The sequence below is a fragment of the Miscanthus floridulus genome, chromosome 4 (assembly GCF_019320115.1).
Source record: "Miscanthus floridulus cultivar M001 chromosome 4, ASM1932011v1, whole genome shotgun sequence".
NCBI classification, from domain to species: Eukaryota; Viridiplantae; Streptophyta; class Magnoliopsida; order Poales; family Poaceae; genus Miscanthus; species Miscanthus floridulus.
In genome coordinates, this window is record NC_089583.1 from 100917577 (window position 1) to 100944631 (window position 27055).

The following is a 27055-nucleotide window of genomic DNA, read 5'->3' on the forward strand; positions in this document are numbered from 1 at the left end:
ACTACGAATGTTTCATCAGTTAATTTCTCCTGCCAAAGCAACAAAAGATTCGGTCCACATCTTTAATTTTCAGTATCATGTTTAAGTAGTAATACAACCTGATTTTAGTCAAAGAAGCTGAACTAACCTATTAGAAACACCGCACAGATGAAATCGCAGTATATATTATATTTTTAAATCCTATTTCTGATAGGGGAAGGGAGAGTACGAACCACGGAACCAGTGCAATGCCCGCGGCAGTGGCTCCCAACCGCGAGCCGCTGCCAATGCGCGACGGTGGCGGCGACCATCTCCACGGCCACACGCACTTGACCAACTGCATCCACCTGCGGCACCACCACGCGCACTGCTCGTCCGAGTGGAGGTGCAGCCCGACGAGGTTCTCTGGCTTGGTGTCGACCGCGCTGATGCAGGAAACCTCCACCCGCCGCCTCTCCGCCCACGGTGACCGCATCGAGTCGAGCATTGCCCTGTTGAAGGCGTGGACGGACTTGACGGCTACCGCAGCACGGTGAGGAAGTGGGTGGCATTGAGGCCGGAGAGGTGGAGGTCGTCTAGGGCCGCCATGGTGCGTCCCAGGTCCCGCGCAGCGCAGGGCTCGTCGGCCAGCGTCAATCGCGGCGGTAGCAATGGAAGGGCGAGGGCTTTTTGGAATTCGACCATATGGAAAGTGGGCTTCGGTGATTTGCCATTCCGCAATGGGGCTTCACGACCCACTCGCTAGAATGTCATCCGATGAGTTTGAAACCCTTTTCTTCCTCTTTTGCCCCCGTCCCTTACTGTGCAGTTAGATCATCGTTGCTTGCGGTACTGACGCCACCACTGCGGTGCGGACGCCACCACCGTCTGGGCATCCGCCATCCGGCATCTCGGCGCGGCCGTGCGCATCGTTGCTTGCGGATGCTGTGCTGTGCGCCTGTGCCCAGTGCAGTGCAGGCGTTGAGGGGAGTGCTCGCTGCACGGGGCCTGGGCTCGCTCGGGTTCGTCGGTTCGTCCTCCGGGGAAATCATGAGGTCTATGGCTCCGTGCGGCACGTGTATTCGAGTTCAGGATAGGAGTAGTACCAATAGTACGCTGTACGCAGAGTCGAGAGGCTCGGATCGCTTTCTGCGATGCAACGACAGAGAGTTGGACGCCGGACGGCCCAGCCGACAGGGACGATTCAGGGGCATTCAGAATTCAGGTTTCAAAGAACGCAAAAAATGCAGGCTCCCATTGACCCATTCCATCGATTATTTCAAACATCGTGTAGCTGCATTATGGCATCTCGATTTGAATCGACGACTACTGCATGTGCTTCGTTTATTAGGAAAGTCTGTCTGGTGTTCGAAAACTACGTCAAATCGAACCATATACGTCGTCCGGCCGCTGTCCATGATGATGATTCAGCTCGCAAAAAAATAGACTACAGACTTTGCACGGAGCTTCGACTGCTCACCGACCGCGACCGAACGCTCGAGCTGGCGCCCTCACCCTTCGGCGATGCTCTGAAGCGCGGGGCTCCATTGCCGGACGGCTCGGCGGGCGACCAACGCCCCGTGTGGCAGGAGCGCCTCCAGCTCCGCGTCGAGGTCGGCGTCGGACGGCGTGTCGGCGTGCTTGGCGCTGGGGCCCGAGGACGGGCCTGCCTCCGGCCCCACCTCCTCCTCCGTCTGGCGCATGACCTGGATTGATGGGACCATGGAGGGGCCCGACGTACCTTGGCGAGTGACCGCTCGGATGATTCCTTGCGCTCTCCGCCGCCGCCGCCACCGGCGCTGGCCCTGGCGCGACGGCGGCGATGCTTGGACGCCGGCTTCGCGTCCTCGGCTTCGTCCTTGGCCGTGACGCGGCTCAGCTTCACCTGCACAGTAAGGGACAGGGGCAAAAGAGGAAGAAAAGGGTTCCAAACTCATCGAATGGCATTCTAGCGAGTTGGTCGTGTTTCATAATGGCAAGCTAGTGAAACCCCGTCGTGGGATGGCAAATCACCGAAGCCCACTTTTCATGATGGTCGAATTCCAAAAAGCCCGAAGGGCGATGGTGGGGCGGAGCGATGGAATGGAAGGGCGGCTTGCGTTGGGCGCATGCGAGCAGGGAGCGCCACGCCCTGGGAGGTCCGCGGGAGGACAGACACCCTAAACATGAGCCGTCGAATTTGGATGAGTAATGAGAGAGAATGGCTAAGAGATAATCTGGTGTATCTGTTTTGATGTGTTATATTTTCTGGGTGTATTCATAGGTGTAGATATAGCATAGATCATGACTGTGGAGTAGACATTTGTTGTGTGACTATAGATTTATTCGAACTGGTGTATTATAGGGTAGGGTAGACTAGATTTTTTTTCTCGCTGTGCTGGGTCCACATGTCAGATAGATTTTTCGCGTTGTACGGGGTTCACCTGTCAGATACCAGTGGTTTCTTTGAGAACCAAAAAGAGGGTAGGTTGCCGCCAGTCGTGTTAGCGTCAGGTATACCTCCCGACGTTGAGGAGAACCTACCCAGACGTTGAGGGCCTTGATTGTCTGGCCCAGCCGCCCAGGGGTCCAGCCAGACCTGTTATTTGCCTGGCCCAACCCCAGAGCCAGCCCCGCACGGGGTTTAAAGCACCTCTGAGCCAGGCCCTGGGAAACGAAAACGACCATTCTGCGTTCTCACCTCCCGTCCGCGTTCTAAAAAAAACTCTCGTCCGCACGCCGAGGCCGAGGCCGAGGCCGCCGCCGCAGGAGAAGAAAGCTGGTGCGCGCACGACGGGGAGCAGCGGCGACGAGGAGCTGAGATCTAGGCGGCGGACTAGACTAGCAGGCGAGATCCGCAGGCGTGGGCTCGGCGGATCGGCACGGTCGCCTTGCGTGGCTGCGGCGGCGGCGGCGACCTGGGTTCCGCGCGAGGGAGGCGGTGGGCGGAGAGCACGAGCACCGGAAGTTGAAACCAAAACAAGTCACTAGCGCACGAGTTCAGTTGGAAGTTGAAACCAGCAACAGCGCAGAGCCTTAGCTCCAGTGTGTGCCCAGTTTTCTTACACGTGACATTGCTAACGAAGGACTAACGATGGGACACGCAATTGTTCAACTGCAAACGCCGTTATCCAGCCCTTTCTTTTCCTGCTAATAAATCTTACATCCCTTCATCAAATCAGAGACATGTCGCTATCCATATTCTGATATTCCATGCCGCTCACATCGCGTTGCTTACTATACAACAATACACTGCCAGTTCATATATGGTCGACTCGAGGGTTAAAAGAAAAACTGCACTGCTATCAACTCAATTCACAATACACGGGTTTGGGCACCATGTTTCATGAGCCATGGGCTCCCCAGGTTAGAAGGCTCAGAGATGTATATGAATTACGACCTCACTTTTGCAAGCCGTGCCCTGATCTCTTCTAGGTCTTCCTCGTCGTCATCAGCGCCCTCTGCAACAGCTTGTCTCTGCAAAACAAATAAAGGGAGAGGAATGTTATTACAACCAGTCATAGAATCCACGACGAAAATAAACTCAAACAGCCACATCAATCGCCTGTGACCAAACATACTATCAAGAGTAAAAATACTTAAATTGTTTCCAGTTTCCACCCTGAACATACAGCAGTCAATGGCATCTTTATTTCCCAAAATCCACTTTCCATCCAATAGTTTGGCTGTGTTTAGTTCGCGAAATGAAAAATTCTGGATGTCACATCGGATGTTTCGGGGATGTCGGAAGGGGTTTTCGGATACTAATAAAAAACACTAATTACATAGCTCGCCTGGAAACTGCGAGACGAATTTATTAAGCCTAATTAATCCATCATTAGCGCATGTTAGTTACTGTAGCACTTATGGCTAATCATGGACTAATTAGTCTTAAAACATTCGTCTCGCGATTTCCAACCAAACTGTGCAATTAGTTTTTTTTCGTCTATATTTAATACTCCATGCATGTGCCGCAAGATTCGATGTGATAGTTTGGGGTGAAATTTTTTTGGGAACTAAACCAGGCCTTTCTTGAAAGGCATACATTTCTCCTTTGCACCGTTCAATGTTCACATACATGCAATCATAGTTAAGGGGAGAGGTAGTTACCTCTTCTGGAACCCTGCTTGTTGAAGCCTCATGTATCTTCTGTGTCCTGGCAGCATCTGGTAGCTGGGAGGCAGTCTCCCCTGCTACTGAGGCAAGAACCTTGTCAACCTCCTCTTCGATTTCCTCCTCCATGTCCTCAGAGTCCAAAGCTGAATCAACTGCCTCATTCACCATCTCTTCCATCACACCTGCCTGGAGTCAGAACATTAAAATGTTAGTTTCAGTTATCACCACTAAAGAATTTAAATCTTTGAACAAGAAAGAAGAAATGCAAAAGATTACCTTGGTCATTTCTTTGCTAAATTCTTGCATCGTGGTAGCCAACTCAGGAGCTTTCATTAGATTGTTAACAATTTTCATCACTTCAGTGCTTTTGGACAGATGACCCACTGTTCTTGCAGTTGCTGAAAATTGCATTCGCGGAGATGACTAGTTTGTAAAACAAGGAAATGGAAAGCATAAAGTGAGAGCACCACCCCCTAGCCCAAAGGAAACAATGAAATTAAATAGGATGCAGCTCAATTCTTTAGTGCTGCCAATTGTGACTTTGTTAATTTATAGGTCCTGCTTGATCTGTAAGTTTGCAGGGCAATTGCAGCAAAACGAACTTAGCACACACCCAAATTCAAATGGCATACCATGTGATTTCATTTTATAGGTGCTGCAATCACACAAAGAATGTTTAAAAACACTCTGGGATGATATGCCTGGTGGCAAAAGATAAGCTGTGCACAAAAGAAATTTTAGTTGGGAGATGTATTGATTAAATATTGATACTGCATTACTTATCCCCAATAAAGTAGAAGGGCATGCCTTTGAAAATTAACTAACAGAATCACTCTTCCAGAAATTAAAAAGGACACTTTCATGGACAACATCAGACACCAAACCAACACAAAAGCTCATAAAAAAAGTCATACCAACAATTTCTCCAAGGTGCATTGATACTGAATTTAGTTGAGCCTTGTTTTCATAAAGACGATTAACAGCACGTCTTGATCTCACAAGTTCCTTAGCAAGAGCCTGGCATGAAAAATATGTCATAACATCAATAGTACACCAAACTATTGGCCTTATTTTGACAGATAAGATCAGTGATGAAAATTGACATTGTATATGTCTGTTGTTGAAACTTGAAACCTGCTATGTGAAGGAACAAAACATACAGATGCTGGTACATGTGAATGAGATTTGTGTTCATGAAGTCATGAACCAACGAATTCTCTGTAACACTGTAACAACTAACAAGGTGTTCAAGATAACCACACATAGTGACCTTTTTGGCCCCCAGTATGCGGCTTTGCTGCTTATAACGATTTTTTCGTGAAAACTGGGACAACAGTATTGCTGCTGGGAATAGTTTCTAACTCATTTTTACAACTTCAAGTGGTTTGTGCTTAATTCTACAGTCCTGAGAGCAACCAGCACCACCATGATGACTTGGTGGACAAGCAATCTACCGTTGTCTTATAGTTTGACACACTTCAATCCCTAACTACTTACAATCTCTCAGTACTTCGGAACATGTTTTCAAGTGGCATGAGTATGCTTTCTTTGTTCTCTGCTATTGTAATGCCCCAGCTCTGAGATAGTTGGTAAATCAACGACATTCTTGAGAAATAAAACACCGACAACTTACTGCCACCACCACCAATTACATTTCTAAGTAACATGTAAGGCAACTATTTAGGGACATGAAAGTTAAAAAAAAAAATTGAGATCTAACGTTAGTAACTATTTGTATAGTACTATAGTTTGCATTTCTTTCTGATGATGAACAAATCAAAGATCAGAAGAAATTATATTTGGCTGGCATATTAACGCAGAGTCAAATATGAGATTAAACATATATTGATGTTTTCCATTATTTCTATGATTGGATACAGATTTAATGTAGCATGTTCCATTTGAAGGTAAGATAACCACACGACACAATAAAGGTAAGAAATAGAGAAAAAATACAATCATCCGCAACCTGTATAATTTTTTTTAAAGAAAAACATATTCACAATTTCACATTCGCTCTCTTTGTGGTGAGAAAACCATGCATATTATATTAGATTGCCAGGTATGAAGCTTTATACTAAGAGCTACAGTATATCATATGTACAGCATCAGCATATTGAATCCGTAAGAGGTGTGCAAAGGTTATGATATTGTATTTTTTTTTCAGTGCAATCGCTCCTCCTAACATGTTTAATATTCCTGCACTAAGACAACCTGTAAGGTTTTTTTCGCTCATGTAATAGCACTCAATCCACATTACACAAGGAAATAAACATCAATTCTAAAACCTTAGGTTTAGTGGCAGATCAATTTGATTCGTATCTACATTGCTCCTAGATTGACCTTGACAAACTATGCTACTCTCAGAATCCCAACGATCCATGCTACAAGATAGCAAGCAGAGAGGAACACTTATACAGAAAACAAGAAGATTAAACTAACCGTACCTTTGCAGATCCCATGTCATTGCGCTTGGCAGCCTCCCTGATGGCTTTCTCCACATTCTTCTCCTCCTTCTGCACATCTGCAAAAACAAAGAGAACGAAGTAAGAACAATTCATACCCAAACCAGACTCGCTGGTCTGAAAGTTCCAGACCAGCCGGCTGCTCCCCCTCATAATTTACTGTTCACCAAATCAGCCGAACAGTGTTCCTCTCTTCAAATCAGCGAACGGGGCCAAAATTACTTACAGGTAAGGGTTAAGGGTTTGGCGCCCAGCCCCCACGATCGGAATAACCGCTCGGCTAATCGCGTCACCGCCTTGGCCATTTCTGGGGCAAACCAGAGCACCAAGCAACACCCGGCCACCCATCCTTGAAAACCCCTAGCCGTCCCAATCGCACCTAGTCCCCGCCCACGTGAGCCTGATCACCAGTCCCCTTGGTGACCGGGGGAAGGAGAAGTGGGGGAAAGAGAAGGGAAGGAGATGCGGGCGCGTTCGGGGGAGGAGTAGGACCTCGGATCTGGCGGTCGAGGACGCGGCACTCGTTGCGGAGGCGGCGCTGCCACTCGCGCAGCTGCTGCTGCGGCGTCGGCCGCGGCTTGAGCATGTTCTTCACCTTCTCCATCAGCGCCGGCGGCCCGGGGACAGATCGGAAGCGAATCCACACTCGGTTCCAAGACGAAGCTTCACGCGGGAGAAGAGACGGGGGAGGAGAAAGCGATGACGAAGAACCGTGAAACGGCGTTGCCTTCTAGTAGGTTAGAGTACTTCTAAACTACGTATCGACTTTGGGAGATCACGGCTGCACATACTTTACACGGGCTGAAGATATGTTCTTATTTTTTTCATTTTGGATTTGAATGATTGTAGCCTATAACAACTAGTCAACTAACATCGGAGATTAAAAAAATTGACATCGGTTGTAATTGTATCGAATCAATTAGACCATTTTCGATGGGTGCTGCCCTAGCCTCAACATTCGCATAAAATTAAAGGTGGCAACGGCCCGATACCCGATGGGTATTTGATCTATTAGAGAACGGGGATAGAATCATATCTTTACCTGCGGGTATCTAAATGGACAAGAATCCATTCCCGACGGGTATAGTGGATACGGGAACGTTCCTTATTTACCAGTCCCCGTTACCCGTTGGGGAACCCGACTATTTGAGCTGTCAGTATTAGGCCCAAAGAAGCTCAACATATGTATTTTGGCTCAAATCTGAATAATCATATATATAGTTTGTGTGTTCTAGGAACCATAGTTTAATTTTTCCTCACCATCTCCGCCAGCAGCACAAGCACGCCTGCCTCACGAGCGCTCGTGCCCCTCGTTTCCTCAGTTCGGTCTCTCTGTCACCTTTGCTCGTTCTCCTCGCAACCTCACTCCTTCTCATCGGCATCTCCGAGACTCCGATATTTATACCCGGATGAAAAAGAAACGTCTCCAATTGCAAAGCTGCGACCCCAAGTGTCCTTATTTATCGGGTATGCAGTACCCGTCGGGTATCTGTTACCCGACCGATGCCCGACGAGTACGGGGATGGATAAGAATCTATACCTGAGACAGTTAACGAGGACAGGAACGGGATGAATTCTCCGTAGCGGGGAAGAGAACGTTCCGACGATACCCGGGTACATCCCCATTACCATCCTTACATAAAATAAATTATTGTTTGGTTATAGAGACTAAAGTTGAGTCTCAGTCACATCGAACGTTTAGATGTTAATTAGAAGGACTAAACATGAGTTAATTATAAAACTAATTACACAGACGGAGACTAATTTACGAGATGAATCTATTAAGCCTAATTAACCCATCATTAGCACATATTTACTGTAGCACCACGTTGTCAAATCATGGACTAATTAGGCTTAATAGATTCGCCTCGCAAATTAGCCTCAATTTATGCTGTTAGTTTTGTAATTAGTCTATATTTAATATTCCAAATTAGTGTTAAACATTCGATGTGACAGGGACTAAAATTTAGTTCGTGAAACCAAACACCCCCTAAAATGCTTCACTAGGTTATGGTCACAGTGTGTCCCAACAATTTTTCCGAGTACATATTAGAGCAGCTCGATTAAGTGGTGTAAGTCTAAAGCTACTTTTAATGAAAAACAACACCTTGCGGCGGGAGATTTGTCCCTTTTTAGCTCCTCTCCAGCTCCTTTAGAGGAGCTTGTTTTTTTGTCCAGCTCCTCCAGATAAGCTCTTGAGGAGGAGTATCACCAAACAAGATGTCGGTGTTTCGAGTAAATACCAACGAGTAATTTGTATTTATTGTGCGTTGGATTCGGATGGTGTGCTAAAAGACACAAGGTTTATATTAGTTCGGGCAGAATGCCTCTACGTTCAGTTTGCAGTTGTTGCTCGTGTTATTAGCATTGAAAGGTTCGTAATAGGGGGCACAAATAGGTGAGAGAGGGACAGGTCCTAAGTCTCTGATAGAAAGGTCGAACGGATGCTAAGAGCTTGGATGCTGCTTAGCTATGTGGTGCGATGTGTGAGGAATCGATTCGTCCCCTTAGTGGGGTACCTTGCTCTTCCTTTTATAGATCAAGGGGAGTAGGGATTACAAATGTGAGAAAAAGAAAAACCAGAGGTAAAGAAGGTCCTTCGAAGGTGTCGGGTCTTTCTTTTCCTTTGAGCCTGCCCAGCTGACACGGCAGACGGTGCTAGGGATAGCACGTTCGGTGATCCTGATAGGGCCGTGCTCTGGCTTCGTTCAGCAAGTGGTCACGTCCCATCTCGCCCCGGCGGACGGCGCGACGCACCAAGGTGCCGAGTCGTGACCCTACGGGGAGCAGACGGCGTAGAAGCCCCATGGTTGGTACTATAGATGACATGGGTTTCCTCCTAGACCGTAGTGGTTGTCGTATGTTTCCATCAGGATTTGTGTCCGAGGCTAAATGCCGGCGTCCATAACACTGTAGGACAAATGTCGGCGCGCCACAATACTGTTTGGGCTCTGACATGCCTGGAAGGGCTTAAAGCACCCGTCTGATCATATCCCGATGATACTTTCCTACAGACGTGCAGGGTATGGTCCTCGGTATTACGGTTGACTTGAGTGCCCCACCTTATCTGCACGCGTAGTTATGAAGGAATAGCGCATAGACGTCGAGCGAGGCGGAGTCTGCCCCCAGATGTCGGGCAAGGCGAAGTTTGCCCTCAGACATCGGGCGAGGCGGAGTTTGCCCCCAAACGTCAGGCGAGGCGGAGTTTACCCCTGGACATCGAGCGAGGCGGAGCCTAGCCCCTGGATGTTGGGCGAGACGGAGCCAGCCCTCGGACGTCGGGTGAGGTGGAGCCTGCCCCTAGACGTCGGGCGAGGCCGAGCCAGCCCTCAGACGTCGGGCGAGGCCGAGCCAGCCCTCAGACGTCGGGCGAGGCCAAGCCAGCCCTCCGACGTCGGGCGAGGCAGAGCCAGCCCCCAGTCATCGGCGCGAGGCGGAGTCTACCCCCAGACATCGAGCGAGGCGGAGTCCAGCCTTCAGGAGTCGAGCGAGGCGGAGCCAGCCCTCAGGGGTCGGGCGAGACGGAGCCAACCTTCAGTCATTTGGGCAAGAAGTGTAGTTGTGTTCTTGTCTGTTCGGAAGCATCAATATTTGATGGTTATTAGCTCCTCCTCTTTGGGTACCCCAGTATTTGGTCCCCGACAGTAGCCCCTGAGCCCCCGAGTGATTCGAATAGAATCACCCAGGGGTGATTTGACTTGCCAGAGGGTGTAGCCCCCGAGCCCCCGGGTGATTTAGATAGAATCGCCTAGGGGTATTTTGGTTTGCTAGAGGGTGTGCGCGAGCGCACCCGTTGGGTGTAGCTCCTGAGCCCTCGGGTGATTCGGATAGAATCGCTCGAGGAGTAATTCAGACCCTTCGCGGGTATGGCTGTGAGATTTGGTGTTTTGATAACTAGATAGTTCGATTGGAGTCCCGGTATCCCGTTCGCGGGGATCTGGCAAGAGTCAACCTGGCTGAGACTCAATCATGGGTCGAGATGCTTGTGGCACTCATGTGCCTAGGTTTTGGCCGCTCGTGGGCCCATCCTTCGTCGTAAGGCTGCCTTGGGATGATCATCGAAACCGTTGATGGGTCAGCCCTCGAACTCCTGGGCCCAGGCAGGCTGGAGGAACGCTTTTTGACCCATATCTTTTTTGTTGGTAAAGAGTCCTGGTCCGCCTAGGAAGGCGAAACATCCGACGCGTCTTTGGAGGGAAAGGATAGGGATTGCGGGCGCATATCTCACGACGGGACGTTGTGGCGTATCGTGGCAGGCACGAAGATCTAGGAAGACGGTTGCCTTCCTCGCATCCTTCACCCCTATAAAACCAAGGGGTTCACCTCTAGGGTTTCATACATTGCCTCCTTACCTTTGCATCTACAGCCTCCGCCGTCAATCGCCTAAGCCTCTTGCATCCGTATCTCTGCCACCGTCAAGTTCACATCCACCCACCCCAATCGTCCAATGGAGCCGTGGTGTAGATCCGATGTCACCCTCCATCGCCTGGAGGGCCTCGTTCGTTGCGGCCTTCTTTGCGCACGGACCACCGCCGAGGAGTGGCGGCTGCCCGGCAATGAGGACGCACTGTCACCGTCCGAAGGCCATGTTGTGTTCTTCGCTCACTTCCATGAGCGGGGATTCGCCACCCCCCACAAGTTTCTTCGGAGGTTGCTGCATTACTACAAGGTGGAGCTACAACACCTTACTCCCAATGGGATCTAGCACATTATGGCGTTCGTCGTCCTATGTGAGGGGTTCTTGGGTATTAGTCCCCACTTCGACCTGTGGTGGTATTTCTTCGCCGTCACCCTCCTGAAGAAGCGGGAGAAGAGGCAAGAGTTGAACGTGCCAATGGGATGCGCCGGCATCCAGCTCCGCAACAACCGGGTCAACAAGTACCCGTCGATGCGTCTGTCAACCTCCAACAAGGGGTGGCATTCGCATTGGTTCTATGTTAGGAACGACGCAACCGCTCCCTTGCCAGAGTTTATCGCACGCCTCATCGAAGAGGTCCCGGACTCATGGAGGAAGTGGGGGTGCCGAAGAAAGATAAGAAGAGGATCCAGGACCACCTCGCCACCATCCGCATCCTAAAGGAGAGGGGCGTGATGGGGTCGGGGATCATTGGTGCCTACCACATGCGAAGAGTGGCGCCGCTGATGAGGCGCGCGCTTCCCCTACACATGATGGCGCCCGAGGTGGTGCTTGATGGGACGACACTCGTCGAGGGAGCACTCTCCCCCTTCGAAGTGGCGCAGCGCATCAAGAAGGTGATGGAACCTTCGCGGGATGATGCCGGCGTCGTTCTTGATTTTGTGTATCCGGTGCCGGCGCATCCCCTAATGCGGTCAGAACCGGGGTATATTGACTTCGTAAGTTCTCTTTCCCCGTGCCTCCTTTTTAATTGAACTCCCGCCCCCTTGATGCTGATATTGAGATAGGGGGATTAGCCGAAAAGACTCATCTTTATGGATCACCCGGCCCAACTGCCGAAGGATCCGTTAGTGATGGCGGCCAACCGCGCCGAGGCCGAGCGGCAGAGGAAAGCGAAGGAGGATAAGAGGAAAAAGAAGCAGCAGAGGAAAGCAAATAGTGACAGCCATGTAAGGGTACATCTTTGCGATTAATAGAAGGTGGTCTTAGTCCATCCCTGCACATACATGGGGGGGGGGGGGGGGGGGGGGGGGGGTTCCAGCCCTCCTTACCTCCATATTGTCCAAGTAGCCCCTTAAAGTCCTCTCTAAATTTTGTAGCCATAGATGAGGAGAAGAAAGGAGAAAGAAGTGGAAGAGGAGAGGAGAAGGGAGTCCCACTCCAACGAGTCCCTACGTCCACCCCTGACTGCAATAATACCTCCTCCTTTGGGGGAGGGGGCTCGATTAGTAGATAACCAATGTTGATAAAACTCTAGGGGTCTCAGACATTAACTAGGGCATGTTTGGATGGACTAAGACCAGTGATTAGCGGACTAGTGATAACCCAATCCTATTGTAATCCAAGGGCTAACAAGGAGTACCACCTCAATACATTTATGCCCCAGATCCCGTTTCCTAGCTCGTCGATGTCAATGGCAGTCCAACGGCGCGTAGCATCTGGAGCCTGCGCCCAGCGGCTAGACGCGAGCCCAGCAACTAGTGCCTCCTGCGCCGCGGTTGGTCGCCCCCCACGCCAGCGCCCAGGTGCCTGTGACCGTGTGGCCCTGCTGCTCCGCGCCGGCGACTAGTGGCCCCGCGCCTGCCACGGTCGGTAGCCTCCGCACCCCCAAGCCAGCAGCCCCACCATGGGCGACGCTCCCGGATGGCCGACCTACTCCTCGGCGACGGCGCCAAGCGAGAAGGAATCATGTTTTTTCTCGCGAACTCTAGTGGCTGCGGGAGAGAGGAGACATGGCGTGCTGGAGGATAGGGTTGGGGGTACAGACGACTTTTTTTTACATAGTGCTCGAACTTTAGCCTCTGATAGCTCTAACAACTAGTTTGAGCTTTGGCTAAACTTTAGCCCATTCATTAGCCCTCCTGTTTAGATCCTTAAGGACTAAAGTTTAACTAGTTGTTAGCCCGAGGGATCCCAACAAGAACCTAGTCAATAACTTCACATGTATGGTATTAGAGAAAATGCCCTTCCCCTTAAGCAACCGTTCATTCAGGAATCATCGAGTCTCTCAACGTGAAGAAACCGCTGGCAACTCATCACCAAATATACCAACCACTGTAGTGTAGAACCTTTTCAAATAACAGTTTTTTTTTTAATTTCAAATGTTGAAACGAATTCAGCGACTATGTATTTTTTTCATTTCTTCAGAAGATTACAACTTTTGTGGGAAAGAAGTTGATCGCATTCTAAAAGTAAGGCGGAAAGCCAGAGGTCAGCTAATCATAGAGCCCTTCTTCGTGCCATATGTCGACCAAAAAATCGACCATCTCCTACAAGAGTTCTGCAAGTCAGAAGCTGATAACATAAATGACCAATAGCAGGAAAGCTTGAACTCAGGGATCTTACAGATAGTGGGATTCGCTGTGGAAAACGCTCACTTGTCGACAAGAGATCATCATATGTTGTGGACCAACTGCGATGTAATAGACATAGTGGAGTTGAGAATGGAAGCTAACCGATCTCTAACAAATATAGCTCGCAGCCTACCATGAACCAAGAAGCTATCTAACTATCATGAAACAATAAAGCTTTCTTCAGTGTGAACTAACATCACTTATTTGCTGGAAGCTCCTGACGGCTTGTTAGTGCATCAGGCGCTCAACATAAGGACTATCTAGGTTATTAAGGGTAATGCAGAAATTTAACAAATAATTAGAAATTTCCCAGGATCTGTAAACTAGCTAGTTTACCAAACACCTAGCCAAGGCAATGAGACTAGTTCTCTACAGATTCTTAAATTCCATATATCGTGTCCCACAGAAAACTATGATTCAGGCAAATGAAAGAGGACAGGAACCTTATCACTGGCTCTCGAGGGGACTTTCTTGGAACTTCTGCCTGATGTCCAACCCATTGTCTTCTCATCTCAGCCCATGCTTCAGCAGCTGCAGAACCAAAGTTTATAATTGGTTACAAATGACTCTCTGGCATCAAATCCTATTCATTCATCCATATCCCCCACAAAATGGTACTATATGACTAGTCTATTAGCTATAACATATGTGTTATTGTCTGAATAACTGACCACAGAAGTTCATGCTAACAAAAAGCTTTCCCTTGCAGATAGTAAGAGAGAAAGAAACAATGTTCTGTAAACTGACTTTAACATGACACCAGTACTGATTACTGAATGAGCCCCTTTACCAATGTGATTTTCTTTATCATTCCAAGAACAAGCCTATATGTACAGTTCTTGTTCAAAACAATAAAAAAATTTGGGTACGACTTTGGTGTTGGTACAAGCACAATTAACTGCATATCAAAGATGCTATAAAATCTAATGGATGAAACAACTACAATCATATTTACCTTACAATCAAACTACCATTCTCAATCTACTTATGTTGTAAGCATCCAATCACAGATATAACTCATTAAATACAACAACTCAAGATACCAAGATTTCAAAATGAAATCATACCATGGTTGATAAATGACGTATCTACCCCATTTTCCATTGACGTTTTAGAATCGTTTACTATCGAGTTGGGAATAGACGAGATATTCCCCTCAAGAGAAACTGATATGCTAACATTCTTTTCCATTGCTTCTAGACCCGATTGCCATCGTCTTCTGTTTCCAGTAGATGAATCCTGAGATTTCTTTCTTAAGGGTTGTTTCAGTTTAGAATCTGGAAGTGACTGAGATTTGCTTAAATTACCAATACAGCCACTGCTCTGCATAAATTAAACATCAGATATGCTTGAGGCGGGAATCGCTCAAAAGATGGAATTCAAGCGCTTCATATATTAATTATATTTGCATTGCAAAAAATAATATATTTGTGGTGTCATAAGATGATAATAAATCTTTCTTTTTTGGCACCTACCCCATATAAGCTCAAAGAGAATGTCATGCAAACACCTCAGCCATTAAGTGTGCTAACCGAACTGTTTAAAAGAGTGAGATGGTTTGTCTTTTCATGCTTCAGATATCCATTGCCGTCATTTGTTTCTGAAAAGAGAGAGAGACTGTTATTCATAAGGTAGCCAAAAATTGCAAAGGAGCAGCGGACCTCAAGCGTAAGTGGCTGAAACAATAGAATATTTCACTGTTTCAGCAGACCATAAAGAGGGAAGCAAAGACACAATCAGCCAAGCATTTTACAGGTCTTCTCCTACATCCACTAAAGTAAATTGTATCATCTAGAATGTAAAATTCCTGTCCAGTTTACTCTCTTACAGTCATACTGTCCATTCAATAACATAGCATGCGTTACTCGAACCGCACCATTGGATTCCTCCCATTTGATTAGCTTCACGGTCTCATCCATCCTCCTCTATCCCTTCTTCCAAATCTTACAGCAGGATTAGAACTTATACTACCCAAACATGCGGCTCGCCAAAGATTACCACAGCAACCACGGGCACCGCTCTTCGCCCCAGAATCGCACCAGGATTTCCAGTAATTAAATCCGCCCTCGGATCAGATATACCATAGGAGGCCGCAACCCAGTAGGAAGTATCCCCAGCCAGCAATCGCAGAAAAAAAGAGAGACTAGAATGCATATTCTAGGCACAGGGTACCTCACCTTACGATGAATCCGGAACTGGAAGAGAAGCCAAATCGCTTTTCCTCGCCCACCCCTTTTCCTTGCCTCGGTTGCTCCGCTTTTGGTAGGCGACAGAGAGGAATTACGCGGACGAGAACGGGACGGGGGAGGAGAGAAAATAGGAGGAATTTGGACTCGCATCTGGCCGCCACCACCGGAAGGATGAAATTATGGAAGGAGTGTGATGTGGTTAGGTCGGAGCGTTGGCCGTTCAGTGGACCGCGTCCACGGACCTAACTCCACCGACCAGACCAGGATGGCGCCGGGTGCGTAGACCGGGCGTACGTAGGCCCGCGATGGGGGGCGCACGGCGGGAGCGGGATGGAGACAGGGAGAAAGGCACGCCGCCCGCGGCGCAAACGGAAAAGAAAGCTTGACCAATCGTACTGTCTCCCAATGCAACCTCCATTCTTTTTTGTCTTCCATCCACGAGAATGCAGAGAAGGCGAGCCGCAGAGGCAAAGCTGCAACTGCGGCGCCGCCCGCCGGCAGGCACTGGCGCACTGCGCAGGGCCGCTGGTCGCCGGCAGGCGGCAGCCCGGGCACCCGGCGGTGCTGCTGCGCAGCCCGCGCTGGGTGACGGGGACTCGGGAACGGGCGGACCGGCGCTCAGCCGCTCAGCTGGAATGCGTCGGGATCAGAACAAACGGAAATGGGCCGGCAGCATCAGCTTCTCGGCAGACTCAGGGAGCTCAGCTCCTGGATGGTTAAACAGGCCAGTCTTTGGGCTTTCTGTTTAGTTGGGCCGTTAAACGCGAAGTACTTAAAAAAAATTAGACCTACGTAATTTCAAGGTGGTTAAAACGAAGAGTGGTTCTTATTGAAGCTAACCTTTGTAGAAGGGACTAGAATATATACAAAACTTGCTGCTTTTATAGTTGCAACGAAACAATTCAATTCTGCTGTCTGTAGCTAAGTTTCTTTGGCATGTCGTCCAAGTTAATTTTGAAATTACATGACAAACAATATGCTAGACATGTTTGACCAGTGGAATTTGCATAGCGGCAACAATGTTAGGAGCCAGAGCGGTACTGTGCTTGACAACTTCAACAAAACAAAAGAAAAAAGAAAACCTTATGTACAGGTATTATTCGGGGAGAGGGAGGCCCCGGGTGGCAAACTGGCAATACCTCCGGTTTTATGCATTGTTGCAACTAGGAGAGGACCAAAAGGATACGATGGTTGTTCCATGCAGATCGCCGGAGCCAACGAACATGCAAGTTTCCACCTCATGCTTTATTTTGGATGTTATCGGATTCACTTTCAATCCACATGTGTTAGGGTGAAATTTAGTTCAAGTTCCACTCTAATTCACCCCAACATATATGGATTGATGCGAATCTAACTACATCCAAATAAGACCTCGTATGGATGGAATTTCTTTCATAAAATTCGTCGATAATGCCAAACCACTTGAAGTTTGAGTTGTATTCTGTTAGCGTTTGTTATTTGTCTGATGCATCTTCGATTGAAGATGCAAAGCGATACTTTTCCGTTAAAGTGAAACGGAGACATTTTTAGCTCACGGTTCTTATTTTGGTGAGGCACCAAGATAATAAGAATAGAAATTTTCTTACATGCCACTTATGTTCAAGTTTTGTCTTAAGTCATCTAAAGTTTGATCAAGTTTATACAAAATAATTATTGTTGGATTCCTATTTTGTGTCATAAATATATATAATTTTCTCTATAAATTTAGAGAAAATTTGATTTAGGACAAAACGAAAACATCAAGTTTTTTTTATAACAGGTGGAGCATGATGCCTCGACAGAGTGGCATGTCAAGGATTTAAAGTTTATTCAATAGCACAGAAGAAATTATATGTAACAATATATATTAATGGGGCATTTGGTTTGAGAAATTGATTGTTCCATCGGCACCATTCATGGGCGGCGGCAGGGGTATGCCCCTGTATGCCAAGGCATACCCAAGATTTGGGAGACAAAATTAATATGTATATATACACACTAATACGCATGCTTATACGTATCTTATTACATTCCCTCGTAGGCCCAATAGAACAGCCATTTCCTGCGGCCCACGAAGGAAGCCCATAATATATTTTGCGTGACTCCATCGCCTGGCCGCAGCATGAGCATGGAGCACCTCCCACACTCCGACGACCGGCGCCGTCGGGCAGCACCTCACCACCTCCCCCACTCCGGTCGACTCGCCCTCTGCCCTCCACCTCGTCGGCTCTCCCGGTCGCCCCCTGCGGCCCTGCCCTTTCCCCTGCTGCGGTTGCCTCCTCCCAGGTCCCAGTGCGAAGGAGCCGGCCACTGGCGGCAGCGGCGCCCCTTCTGTAGCACCTTCCGGCGACCGGGGCCCTCACCCTTGGCCTCGGCGCTCGGCGACTTCAAACAAGGTGAGCAGAGAAGATGCAGAACACCCCTGAGCCTAGATCCACTCCTCAGTGGTTCAGTGAGCTAATGAAAATATCTTTTTCTAATTCTCTTGGTTGTATTCTTAATTTTTGTAATGTAGATGAAGAAGAAGGGTGTTGCATTGTGGGAGAAAGCTGCAGAGGCAAAGGCAAAGGGAAAAAACCCTCCACATCCACACCAAATGCTCATTCTGTTGAGATTGAGAGTAATGGAGCGATATGCCGTTAGCACTTGTGCCAGCACAGAATGATGGTGAAGCTCCCCAACTTGTGCCAATGCGGAATGATGATTTATCTATGTTTCGAACTTGTACTTTGGTTATTATTATGGATTTGTTTTGGCCATTATAACTTATCGTCTTGCTTCGAAATTTTATACATGTGGCATACCCAGCCGCAAATTCCTGGCTCCACCACTGGCACCATTGCCTTCGTACTACTTGTATGTTTTGGTTTGGAGAATGAAATGTGCCTATCCATGGTCACTTCATCTCTGACATGCACATGATTGCCTTAATGACGATATATGGGTTTATCCAACCAAAAGTTATGAGATGGTCTCACAATGAATCATTCTTTTGTATATCAAGTGATTGCTCACATAAAAACATTCCAAAAAGTTTTTCAAGGTGCTTATTTGCACTGGAATTATTTCCATTAAATTCCTTATGACGTGCCATCATGCTAGTTAGCTATCTCTTAATAGTGATAGATGCTTTTATCCAACAAAGAAATATGAGATGGTCTCACAATAAACCATTCTATTATATACCAAGCGATTCCTCAAATAATAACACCCCAAAGAGTTTTAAGGTGCTTATTTCCATTGAAATTATTTTCGTTAAATTCCTTATGGCGTGTCATCATGCTAGTTACCTACCTCTTGAAACTAGGCGGTCTTCTGACTTTTGTAGCTTGCTCGAACGCATAAGCGATCTCAATCAACCTTGGCTCGTAGCCCTTGAGCCCACCAAAGCATATCGCAAAGGGGACTCCCTGCCCGTCGTACCCCGCCGGCACGGCGATGCCCGGATGGCCCCCGACGGCGAGAACAGAGGAGGCGTCGCTGTTGGGCGCCACGATTGCATCCAGCTGGTGTTCCTTCATCAGCTTCTCCAACCCATTGGTGGATATCTCCTTGAGCCGCTGGATGGCAGCTCTCTCCCTGGTGCCAATGCCATTGGTTTTCTCCGCGGCAATCAGGTCTGGCTGCCCAAAATCTTTGAGTCTCTCCTGCAACACCAACACAACAGGAAATAGCATCATCTGATCATATATATCTTGAAAATTAACTGGAATCGCTCATGTTGATTCTGTAAAGTGGAAGGCGGAAATAGTATTTGGTTTACCTCTACAGGATGCGCTTCGTTGAATGCTATGACTTGTGCGAGGGAGCGGACTGGAGAGTGCAGTAGGTCTGACAAATAAGCATTGATGCTTAACTTGAACTCTGCAGCCATGAGCAGAGTCTCTTGCTCATATAGGTCAGTGAAATTTGTTGCAATGTCAAGATCCTTGATCACGACAGTGCCTTGTTGCCTTCCAAGAAGAGTAGACGAAGTTAATCAATAGAGTATTAACAGTTGGCCTATTGTTAGTATAGTTTTGCTGCGAGACACCGCCATGTATTAACACAGCTGGAAGGAGTACCTCATTGTATCGAGATGCTTCTCATAAACCGCCATTTGCATGTCATCGTATCCTTCAAAAAACACATCAGGGACACCGATTCTCTTACCCCTCAATCCATGGATCCTCAGGAACTGTGTGTAACCCCCTTGCGGGATGTACTTGGACGCCGCTCCGGTGGCTTCGGCATCAAACTCATCATACCCGACGATGACGTCCAACACATAGACGGCATCGGATACTGTCCGACACATTGGTCTGCAATGACAAACACAAGTCAAATTACCGTTATTGTTTACAACTTATTACATATATACAATTCTGCATTGAACTAGAAATCAGTGCTTCAAGCTTAACAGGCCATGTTCGCTTCTCTTATGAACCGTACTTTTTCAGCAAAGGAACGGTGTTTTTCCTCTCGCAACAAATTAGTCGATGATACTTTTCAGCCGACACTAAGTTGTGTGTGTGTCCAAAGCAGCACTTTTGAGTTCACAAATATATAACCGGTGTGTCAGTAGTTAGCCTAGTGTTCTTGTTTTTCATGTTACCTGCTATAAGATATTTACTATTCTCTGTAATGTGTTTCCTTGGCAACCAAGTTGATCATGGTGCCTTGGCAACCAAGTAGGAATCATAGCATCTGCTTTATGCAGTTAGAATATGCTAAGGAGTAGGTACACCACTTGCCTATATATGCAGTGGTTAGCATCTTTGTATCTCTAAGTCATTTTTGCAATACAATCCAAGCGGCCTGTTGGCCAAGCTGCCCTCTGGCAGCCAACAATTGGTATCTAGAGCCGGTTGAGAGATAGGGAAGAGCATGGCCACCTCCGCAGAGAGAGCAGCAGCAGCAGCCGCCGCCGCCGAGCACCGGGCGCAGCGTCTGGCCGCGGCAGAGGCCGCAGCCGCGCAGGCGCAGCAGGCCGCGGAGGCCGCAGCAGCAGCAGCTCGGAACGCAGCCGCCACGGCCGCGGCTCTGCGTCGAGAGTTGGTGGAGGAGGATCCGCCGCGTGATCGCCGCCCGTTTCCGCGGAGGAGTCCGGAGCGCGAGCGCAGGCAGACGCGGTCGCCCGATCGGGATCAGGATCGCCGCCGCGGACGGGCCAGGGGCCGCTCGCCGGTGATCCAGACCGTGTACAAGGACTCTGGCGCAAGTTCCACCTGGCCGATGCTCAACAAGACAAATTACCATGAGTGGGCCTCGATCATGAAGCTGAAGCTCCAGGCGCGGCAACTCTGGGATGCGATCGAGTACCAGGACCTGCCATACCATGAGGACAGGCGCACGGTGGAGGCGATCATCGCCGCCGTACCACAGGAGATGCAGATGCCGCTGTCCGAGAAGGGATCGGCCAAGGAGGCCTGGGACTCCATCGCCGCCGCGCGAATCGGAGTCGATCGAGTGCGCCGCGCCACGCTCCAGCGACTCCGCAGCGACTGGGAGAAGCTCGCCTTTCGTCCAGGAGAGCAGATCGAGGACTTCACCCTTCGCTTGATGGCCCTGAAGCAGCAGCTTCTTCTCCACGGCGACAACGACATCGATGAAGAGCGCGCGGTGGAGAGACTCCTGCGCGCCGTGCCGCCAAAGTACGCTCAGCTCCGGATCGCCATCGAGACGCTTCTGGACTTCCAGGACCTCACCATCGAGGAGGTATCTGGACGCTTGAAGACGGTGGACGACATGGAGGCGTTGGACGCGGAACCGGCCGCCATCGGTGGACTGCTGCTGACAAAGGAGCAGTGGCGAGCCAAGGAGAAGGAGGAGGCTGCCGTTTCCGCGTCGGGCAAGGAACCACGACGTCGTCCACGCGGCGGCAAGAAGCAGCGCGGGAAGGGAAATCGCGGTGGCGACGATCGCGGGGTAAACGACGACACCTGCCTCAACTGTGGTGATCGCGGCCACTGGGCGCGCGACTGCCGCCAGCCGCGCCGTGGTGGTGGTGACCGCGGTGGTGGCGGTGGCAACCAACGCGGAGGAGGCTACCGTGTTGGAGGTGATCGAGGAGGAAGGCGCGGTGGAGGGCGTGGCGGTGCTGCTCACGTCGCAGAAGCAGAGGACGATGATGGTGCTCTGTTTTTCGCCCACGGCTTCCTCAAGCTTGACGAGAAGGACGAAGCCGTCTGCTCCAAGGCCACGGTCTCCCTCGACATCAACGAGCCGCGCGCGCGAGTCTTCCTCAACACCAGCGCCAACGAGGAGGCGCTCGACGGATGGTACCTCGACAGCGGGGCCACGCATCACATGACCGGCCGCCGGGAGCTCTTCGCCGAGCTCGACACCACGGCGCGCGGCACGGTGCGGTTCGGCGACTCGTCTCGAGTGGAAATCAAGGGGACCGGCTCCATCGTCTTCCAGGCCAAAAACGGAGATCAGCGCGTCCTCCACGGCGTCTTCTACATCCCAGCGCTCCGGAACTCGATCATGAGTTTGGGGCAGCTCGACGAAGGAGGCTCCAGGGTGGAGATTGATCATGGAGTGCTCCGTATCTGGGACCGGCGTAGTCGTCTTCTCGCCAAGGTACATCGCGGGCCCAGTCGGCTGTACGTCCTGCACTTGGAGGCCGCGCGGCCGGTATGTCTTGCCGCCACGAAAGAGGACGAGTCATGGAGGTGGCATGAGCGCTACGGGCATCTCAGCTTCGAGGCGCTGCACCAGCTCGGCAAGAAGGAGATGGTGAGGGGGATGCCGGTGATCAAGCATGCGGAGCAAGTCTGCGACACCTGCGTCACTACCAAGCTCCGCCGCAAGCCATTTCCGCAGCAGGCGCAGTACCGCGCGCAGGCGCCCTTGGACCTCGTCCACGGCGACCTATGTGGGCCGGTGACGCCGGCGACGCCAGGAGGGCGCCGCTACTTCTTGCTGATGGTGGACGACGCCACCCGCTTCATGTGGGCGGTGCTTCTGCCGACCAAGGATGCTGCTGCGGATGCCGTGAAGCGGGTGAAGGCCGAAGCAGAGAAGGAGACTGGCCGTGAGCTCAAGGTACTGCGGACCGACAATGGAGGAGAGTTCACCGTCGGCGAGCTGGCGCAGTACTTCGCCGCCGAAGGAGTCAAGCGGCACTACTCTGCACCACACTCACCGCAGCAAAACGGTGTTGTGGAACGGCGCAATCAGACGGTCGTGGCGACCGCGCGCGCGCTTCTGAAGCAGAGGTCCATGCCGGCCAAATTCTGGGGGGAGGCGGTAATGACGGCGGTGCATCTGCTCAACCGCGCGCCGACAAGAAGCTTGCAAGGCAAGACCCCCCATGAAGCCTGGCATGGACGAGCGCCGGCGGTGAGCTACCTGCGTACATTCGGCTGCGTCGCCTACACAAGGGAGCTCGGACACCTGCGCAAGCTCGACGACCGCGGCAAGGCTGGGGTCTTCATCGGCTACGCCGAGGGCGCCAAGGCCTATCGGGTCCTCGATCCGGTGACGGGACGCGTGAAGGTGAGCCGCGACGTGGTGTTTGATGAAGGGCGCGGCTGGAATTGGTCCAATTCGGCCGCCGGGACGTCTGCTTCCGCCTCCAGTGACTTCGACATCGAGTTCTGGGGAGTCGACACAGACGGAGCCCCGCCGCACACGCCGTCACCAGCTCCAGGGGAGCATGATCCACAAGCTTCCTCTGCTTCACCAGCTTCCTCTGCTTCACCAGCAGCAGAAACAGAGCAGGCGGACCCAGTTGAGTTCGCATCACCGCTCGAGGACGACGACGATCGCCTTGATGCCTCCTACGGTGGCGAGCAGCTGCGGTACCGTACCATGCCCAACATCATCGGGGACGCACCCACACCGCTGCCGGCTTCACGTCTCTTCGCCGAGCTTCATCTCACGCACGCCGGCGAGCCAGCCAACTTCACGGAGGCTGAAGGCGATCCTGCCTGGCAGGCCGCCATGGAGCAGGAGATCAAGGCAGTTGAGCAGAACTGCACTTGGGAACTTGTGGAGCTTCCTCCCGGTCATCGGCCCATCACTCTGAAGTGGGTCTACAAGCTCAAGAAGGACGAGCGGGGCGCAGTGACCAAGTACAAGGCGCGTTTGGTGGCGCGGGGCTTCGTCCAGCAGGAAGGGATCGACTTCGACGACGCGTTTGCTCCCGTGGCGCGCATGGAATCCGTCCGAGTTCTCCTCGCGCTGGCAGCCCAAGAAGGATGGCGCGTCCACCACATGGACGTCAAATCTGCTTTCCTCAACGGCGACCTCAAGGAGGAGGTGTATGTGAAGCAGCCGTCTGGCTTCACCGTCGCCGGGAAGGAGAAGATGGTGTACCGTCTGCGCAAGGCTCTGTATGGCCTGCGGCAGGCTCCTCGAGCTTGGAACGCCAAGCTGGATGCCACCCTCAAGGAGATGGGTTTCCAGCAAAGCGACCATGAAGCTGCGATGTACAGGCGAGGAACAGGGGAGGAGCTGCTGCTGATCGGTGTCTATGTTGATGATTTGATCATCACCGGTGCCAGCACTCAAGCCATAGAAGGTTTCAAGGCTCAGATGAAGAAGGTCTTCGACATGAGCGACCTCGGCCTTCTGTCTTTCTACCTGGGAGTCGAAGTACATCAAGATTCAGCTGGGATCACTCTGAGGCAGACCCATTATGCCAAGAGGATCCTTGAGCTAGGAGGCATGGATGCCTGCAACCCTGCCCATACACCAATGGAGGAGCGGCTGAGGTTGAGCAGGCAGAGCACGGCTGAAGAAGTTGATCCTACCCAATACAGAAGATTGGTGGGCAGCCTGCGATACTTGGTCCACACAAGACCTGACTTAGCCTTCTCAGTTGGCTTTGTCAGTCGGTTCATGGAAAGACCAACAGCAGAGCACCAAGCTGCCATCAAGCGCATCCTGAGATATGTGGCTGGTACTCTGGAATTCGGACTTCACTACACTAAAGCTCCAGGGAGAGCAAGGTTTGTTGGATACTGTGACAGTGACTTGGCTGGGGACATTGACACCAGCAAAAGCACTAGTGGCACTCTGTTCTTCCTGGGAAGCAATCTTGTATGCTGGCAGTCTGTGAAGCAGAAGGTGGTAGCTCTATCTAGTTGTGAAGCTGAGTACATTGCCACTACCACAGCTGCAAAACAAGCTATTTGGCTATCCAGGTTGCTAGCAGACCTCCTTGGAAGGAATGTGGAAGTGGTTGAACTGAAGGTTGACAGTAAGTCTGCACTTGCTCTAGCCAAGAATCCAGTCTTTCATGAGCGCAGTAAACACATCAGAATCAAGTACCATTTCATTAGAAACTGCTTGGAAGATGGAAGTATCAAGGCTGATCACATATCCACCACTAATCAGCTGGCTGACATTCTAACCAAGTCTCTTGGAAGATCAAAATTTGAAGAGATGAGGGGAAGAATTGGGCTCAAGCATATCACTTCCAAGGACCACAAGGCTAAAGGGGAGAATTGTCAGTAGTTAGCCTAGTGTTCTTGTTTTTCATGTTACCTGCTATAAGATATTTACTATTCTCTGTAATGTGTTTCCTTGGCAACCAAGTTGATCATGGTGCCTTGGCAACCAAGTAGGAATCATAGCATCTGCTTTATACAGTTAGAATATGCTAAGGAGTAGGTACACCACTTGCCTATATATGCAGTGGTTAGCATCTTTGTATCTCTAAGTCATTTTTGCAATACAATCCAAGCGGCCTGTTGGCCAAGCTGCCCTCTGGCAGCCAACACGGTGCGTATTTCTGTTCCTCACGACCTTACCCAATCGTGTCTTGAAGAGGCATGATGGGGATGACACCAGATCGGCTAGTTAACCCGACAGTTGGTTTGATCCCAACCACAGAGTTGCGCGACGATGGACAGAGGATGGAGCCGTCCGTCTCCGATCCCAGTGTCACTGCTGCCATGTTGGCTGCCGCCGCAACGCCAGGCCCGGCGCTCGACCCGCACGGGCTTGCCGATAGAACATATGGATTCTGTAATTTCACGCATAGAGCAGATCACTATATACTGTAGATCGATGGGAAGTTTTGAACGATAACAATACCAGCGTCTGGCCGCCGCGGGCGCTCCAGCCGGAATTGACGGGGCGGAAGTTGGACCACTCGGAGGGGTTGGCCTTGCCGAGGATGACGGCGCCGGCGCGGCGGAGGCGGGTCACCACGCCGGCGTCGCGCCTGACCACGGAGCCGAGCAGCGCCAGGGAGCCGGCCGTGGTGTTGAGCCGGTCGCGCGTGGCGATGTTGTCCTTGAGCAGGACGGGGATGCCGTGGAGGCCGACGGCGCAGCGGCCGCGGGAGGCCGAGCGCTCCGCGTCGGCGCGCGCCGCCTGCTCGAGCGCGTCCTCCGGGTTGACCTCGATGACGGCGTGGAGCAGCGGGTTGAGGCGGGCGATCTGGTCCAGGTAGAACCGGACGAGCGCCGTCGACGTGAGGCTGCCGTTCTTGAAGCCCAGATGGATGGCATCCACGGTGGCCTCCTCGAACTCGAACTGCTTGCCGCTGGAGCTGCAGCTGCTGCCGGCAGCGGACGCCAGGGACATTCCCATGACAGCGGCGAAGGACCCGGAGGCGCAGGTCTAGCTATACTGTCGTCCGGTCTCTGCCCGTCTGAATAAATTATTTTAAGTAACCTTTTTATATTTTCACTGAACTTGTAGAAAAAAAAAGTATATTATTTGGAAACGGCTAACGCACCGGCGTGTCCACCGCCGCATCGCTGCCTAGGCTACCTTCAGTGGACGGCGCACCCAGCGAACCATGGAATCGGAAGAGCTTTGAGTTAGGCAGGCAACAAATCCAAATCGAATCGCGTGCGGTGCAAGCGTCGGGGTGGATCCAACTTACAGGTGAGCATGGCGGCCCCTGTGTTCCGCCTAGATCTAGGTCGCCAGCGGAAACTGCAGTGCAATCCTCGAGTCGCCTCGGGGAACTGCAGTCGCCGCGGGCGAAATATGCTCGGTGAGAGACGAAAACGATGAAGCGAAGACGAAGCGGTCGTGTCGGAGGCGAAGAGAGATGCGCGAGTCCCAATTGGACAGATCTCTCTCCTCTCTCTATGACTAGTGAGCCAGGCTTTGCGGTTGGGTGAAAAACGCCAAAACCAGGCCACGCCTGATCAATCGACGGCGGAAGGAGCGTGCGTGCGTGTTGACAAGTGCACGCACGACAAAAACAAAGTCATTACCGTATTATTTATGACATCAAATAAATATATTACAAAATATATTTTGTTGTGCATCTAGTGATAATAATTTGATATCATATCACTTTTTTATAAAATCGATTAAATAAAAAATAAGATAGCTCTATAAATTAATTTATTTAAAAATAGAGTGGAAACTTAGTACCACTTCGTCCTTTTTAACCGTCGTTCTTATTTTTCGAGAAGTTAATCA

At 50.5% G+C, this 27055-nt stretch overlaps 3 protein-coding genes across 5 annotated transcripts; all 3 read right to left on the bottom strand.

Annotated features, from left to right (window-relative positions):
* Positions 1–3044: 3044 nt before the first annotated feature.
* Positions 3045–7275, bottom strand: LOC136552334 (vacuolar protein sorting-associated protein 24 homolog 1-like). The gene is made up of 6 exons (XM_066543872.1): positions 7011–7275; positions 6501–6577; positions 4968–5070; positions 4330–4451; positions 4048–4239; positions 3045–3414 (listed from the first exon to the last, which is right to left on the bottom strand). Exons 1-6 carry the CDS (start codon positions 7120–7122, stop codon positions 3331–3333), a joined length of 690 nt encoding a protein of 229 aa, XP_066399969.1. The 5' UTR covers positions 7123–7275; the 3' UTR covers positions 3045–3330.
* Positions 7276–13106: 5831 nt separating this feature from the next.
* LOC136552335 (uncharacterized) lies at positions 13107–16131 on the bottom strand. 2 transcript variants are annotated; one of them, XM_066543873.1, is made up of 6 exons: positions 15686–16131; positions 14984–15108; positions 14576–14831; positions 13952–14039; positions 13501–13567; positions 13107–13424 (listed from the first exon to the last, which is right to left on the bottom strand). In XM_066543873.1, the coding sequence occupies exons 2-6, from the start codon at positions 15008–15010 to the stop codon at positions 13371–13373; spliced, it is 492 nt and encodes a 163-aa protein (XP_066399970.1). In that variant the 5' UTR covers positions 15011–15108; positions 15686–16131; the 3' UTR covers positions 13107–13370. The 2 variants fall into 2 exon arrangements, with proteins under 2 accessions (XP_066399970.1, XP_066399971.1); XM_066543874.1 differs by lacking the exon at positions 15686–16131 and having other exon boundaries at positions 14576–14826.
* Positions 16132–18645: 2514 nt separating this feature from the next.
* Positions 18646–26690, bottom strand: LOC136550152 (probable amidase At4g34880). Of its 2 annotated transcripts, none has more exons than XM_066541642.1 (7): positions 26505–26690; positions 26355–26385; positions 25706–26267; positions 25420–25634; positions 19741–19977; positions 19440–19629; positions 18646–19323 (listed from the first exon to the last, which is right to left on the bottom strand). In XM_066541642.1, the coding sequence occupies exons 3-7, from the start codon at positions 26204–26206 to the stop codon at positions 18967–18969; spliced, it is 1500 nt and encodes a 499-aa protein (XP_066397739.1). In that variant the 5' UTR covers positions 26207–26267; positions 26355–26385; positions 26505–26690; the 3' UTR covers positions 18646–18966. The 2 variants fall into 2 exon arrangements, with proteins under 2 accessions (XP_066397739.1, XP_066397738.1); XM_066541641.1 differs by having other exon boundaries at positions 26355–26389.
* Between the last annotated feature and the right edge of the window lie 365 nt (positions 26691–27055).

What these genes read in the sequence shown, in the direction of transcription:
- LOC136552334 (XM_066543872.1), bottom strand. Translation starts at nt 7,122, where the DNA reads ATGGAGAAGGTGAAGAACATGCTCAAGCCGCGGCCGACGCCGCAGCAG. An exon ending in TTAGCAAAGAAATGACCAAG is followed by an intron (nt 4,240 to 4,329) that starts GTAATCTTTTGC and finishes TTCTGACTCCAG; the next exon opens with GCAGGTGTGATGGAAGAGAT. An exon ending in CAAGCAGGGTTCCAGAAGAG is followed by an intron (nt 3,415 to 4,047) that starts GTAACTACCTCT and finishes TTTGTTTTGCAG; the next exon opens with AGACAAGCTGTTGCAGAGGG.
- LOC136552335 (XM_066543873.1), bottom strand. Translation starts at nt 15,010, where the DNA reads ATGACATTCTCTTTGAGCTTATATGGG. An exon ending in TACGTCATTTATCAACCATG is followed by an intron (nt 14,040 to 14,575) that starts GTATGATTTCAT and finishes TTGGTTCTGCAG; the next exon opens with CTGCTGAAGCATGGGCTGAG. An exon ending in CACAGCGAATCCCACTATCT is followed by an intron (nt 13,425 to 13,500) that starts GTAAGATCCCTG and finishes GAACTCTTGTAG; the next exon opens with GAGATGGTCGATTTTTTGGT.
- LOC136550152 (XM_066541642.1), bottom strand. Translation starts at nt 26,206, where the DNA reads ATGGGAATGTCCCTGGCGTCCGCTGCCGGCAGCAGCTGCAGCTCCAGC. An exon ending in AAGCATCTCGATACAATGAG is followed by an intron (nt 19,630 to 19,740) that starts GTACTCCTTCCA and finishes TCTTCTTGGAAG; the next exon opens with GCAACAAGGCACTGTCGTGA. An exon ending in ACGAAGCGCATCCTGTAGAG is followed by an intron (nt 19,324 to 19,439) that starts GTAAACCAAATA and finishes TTGGTGTTGCAG; the next exon opens with GAGAGACTCAAAGATTTTGG.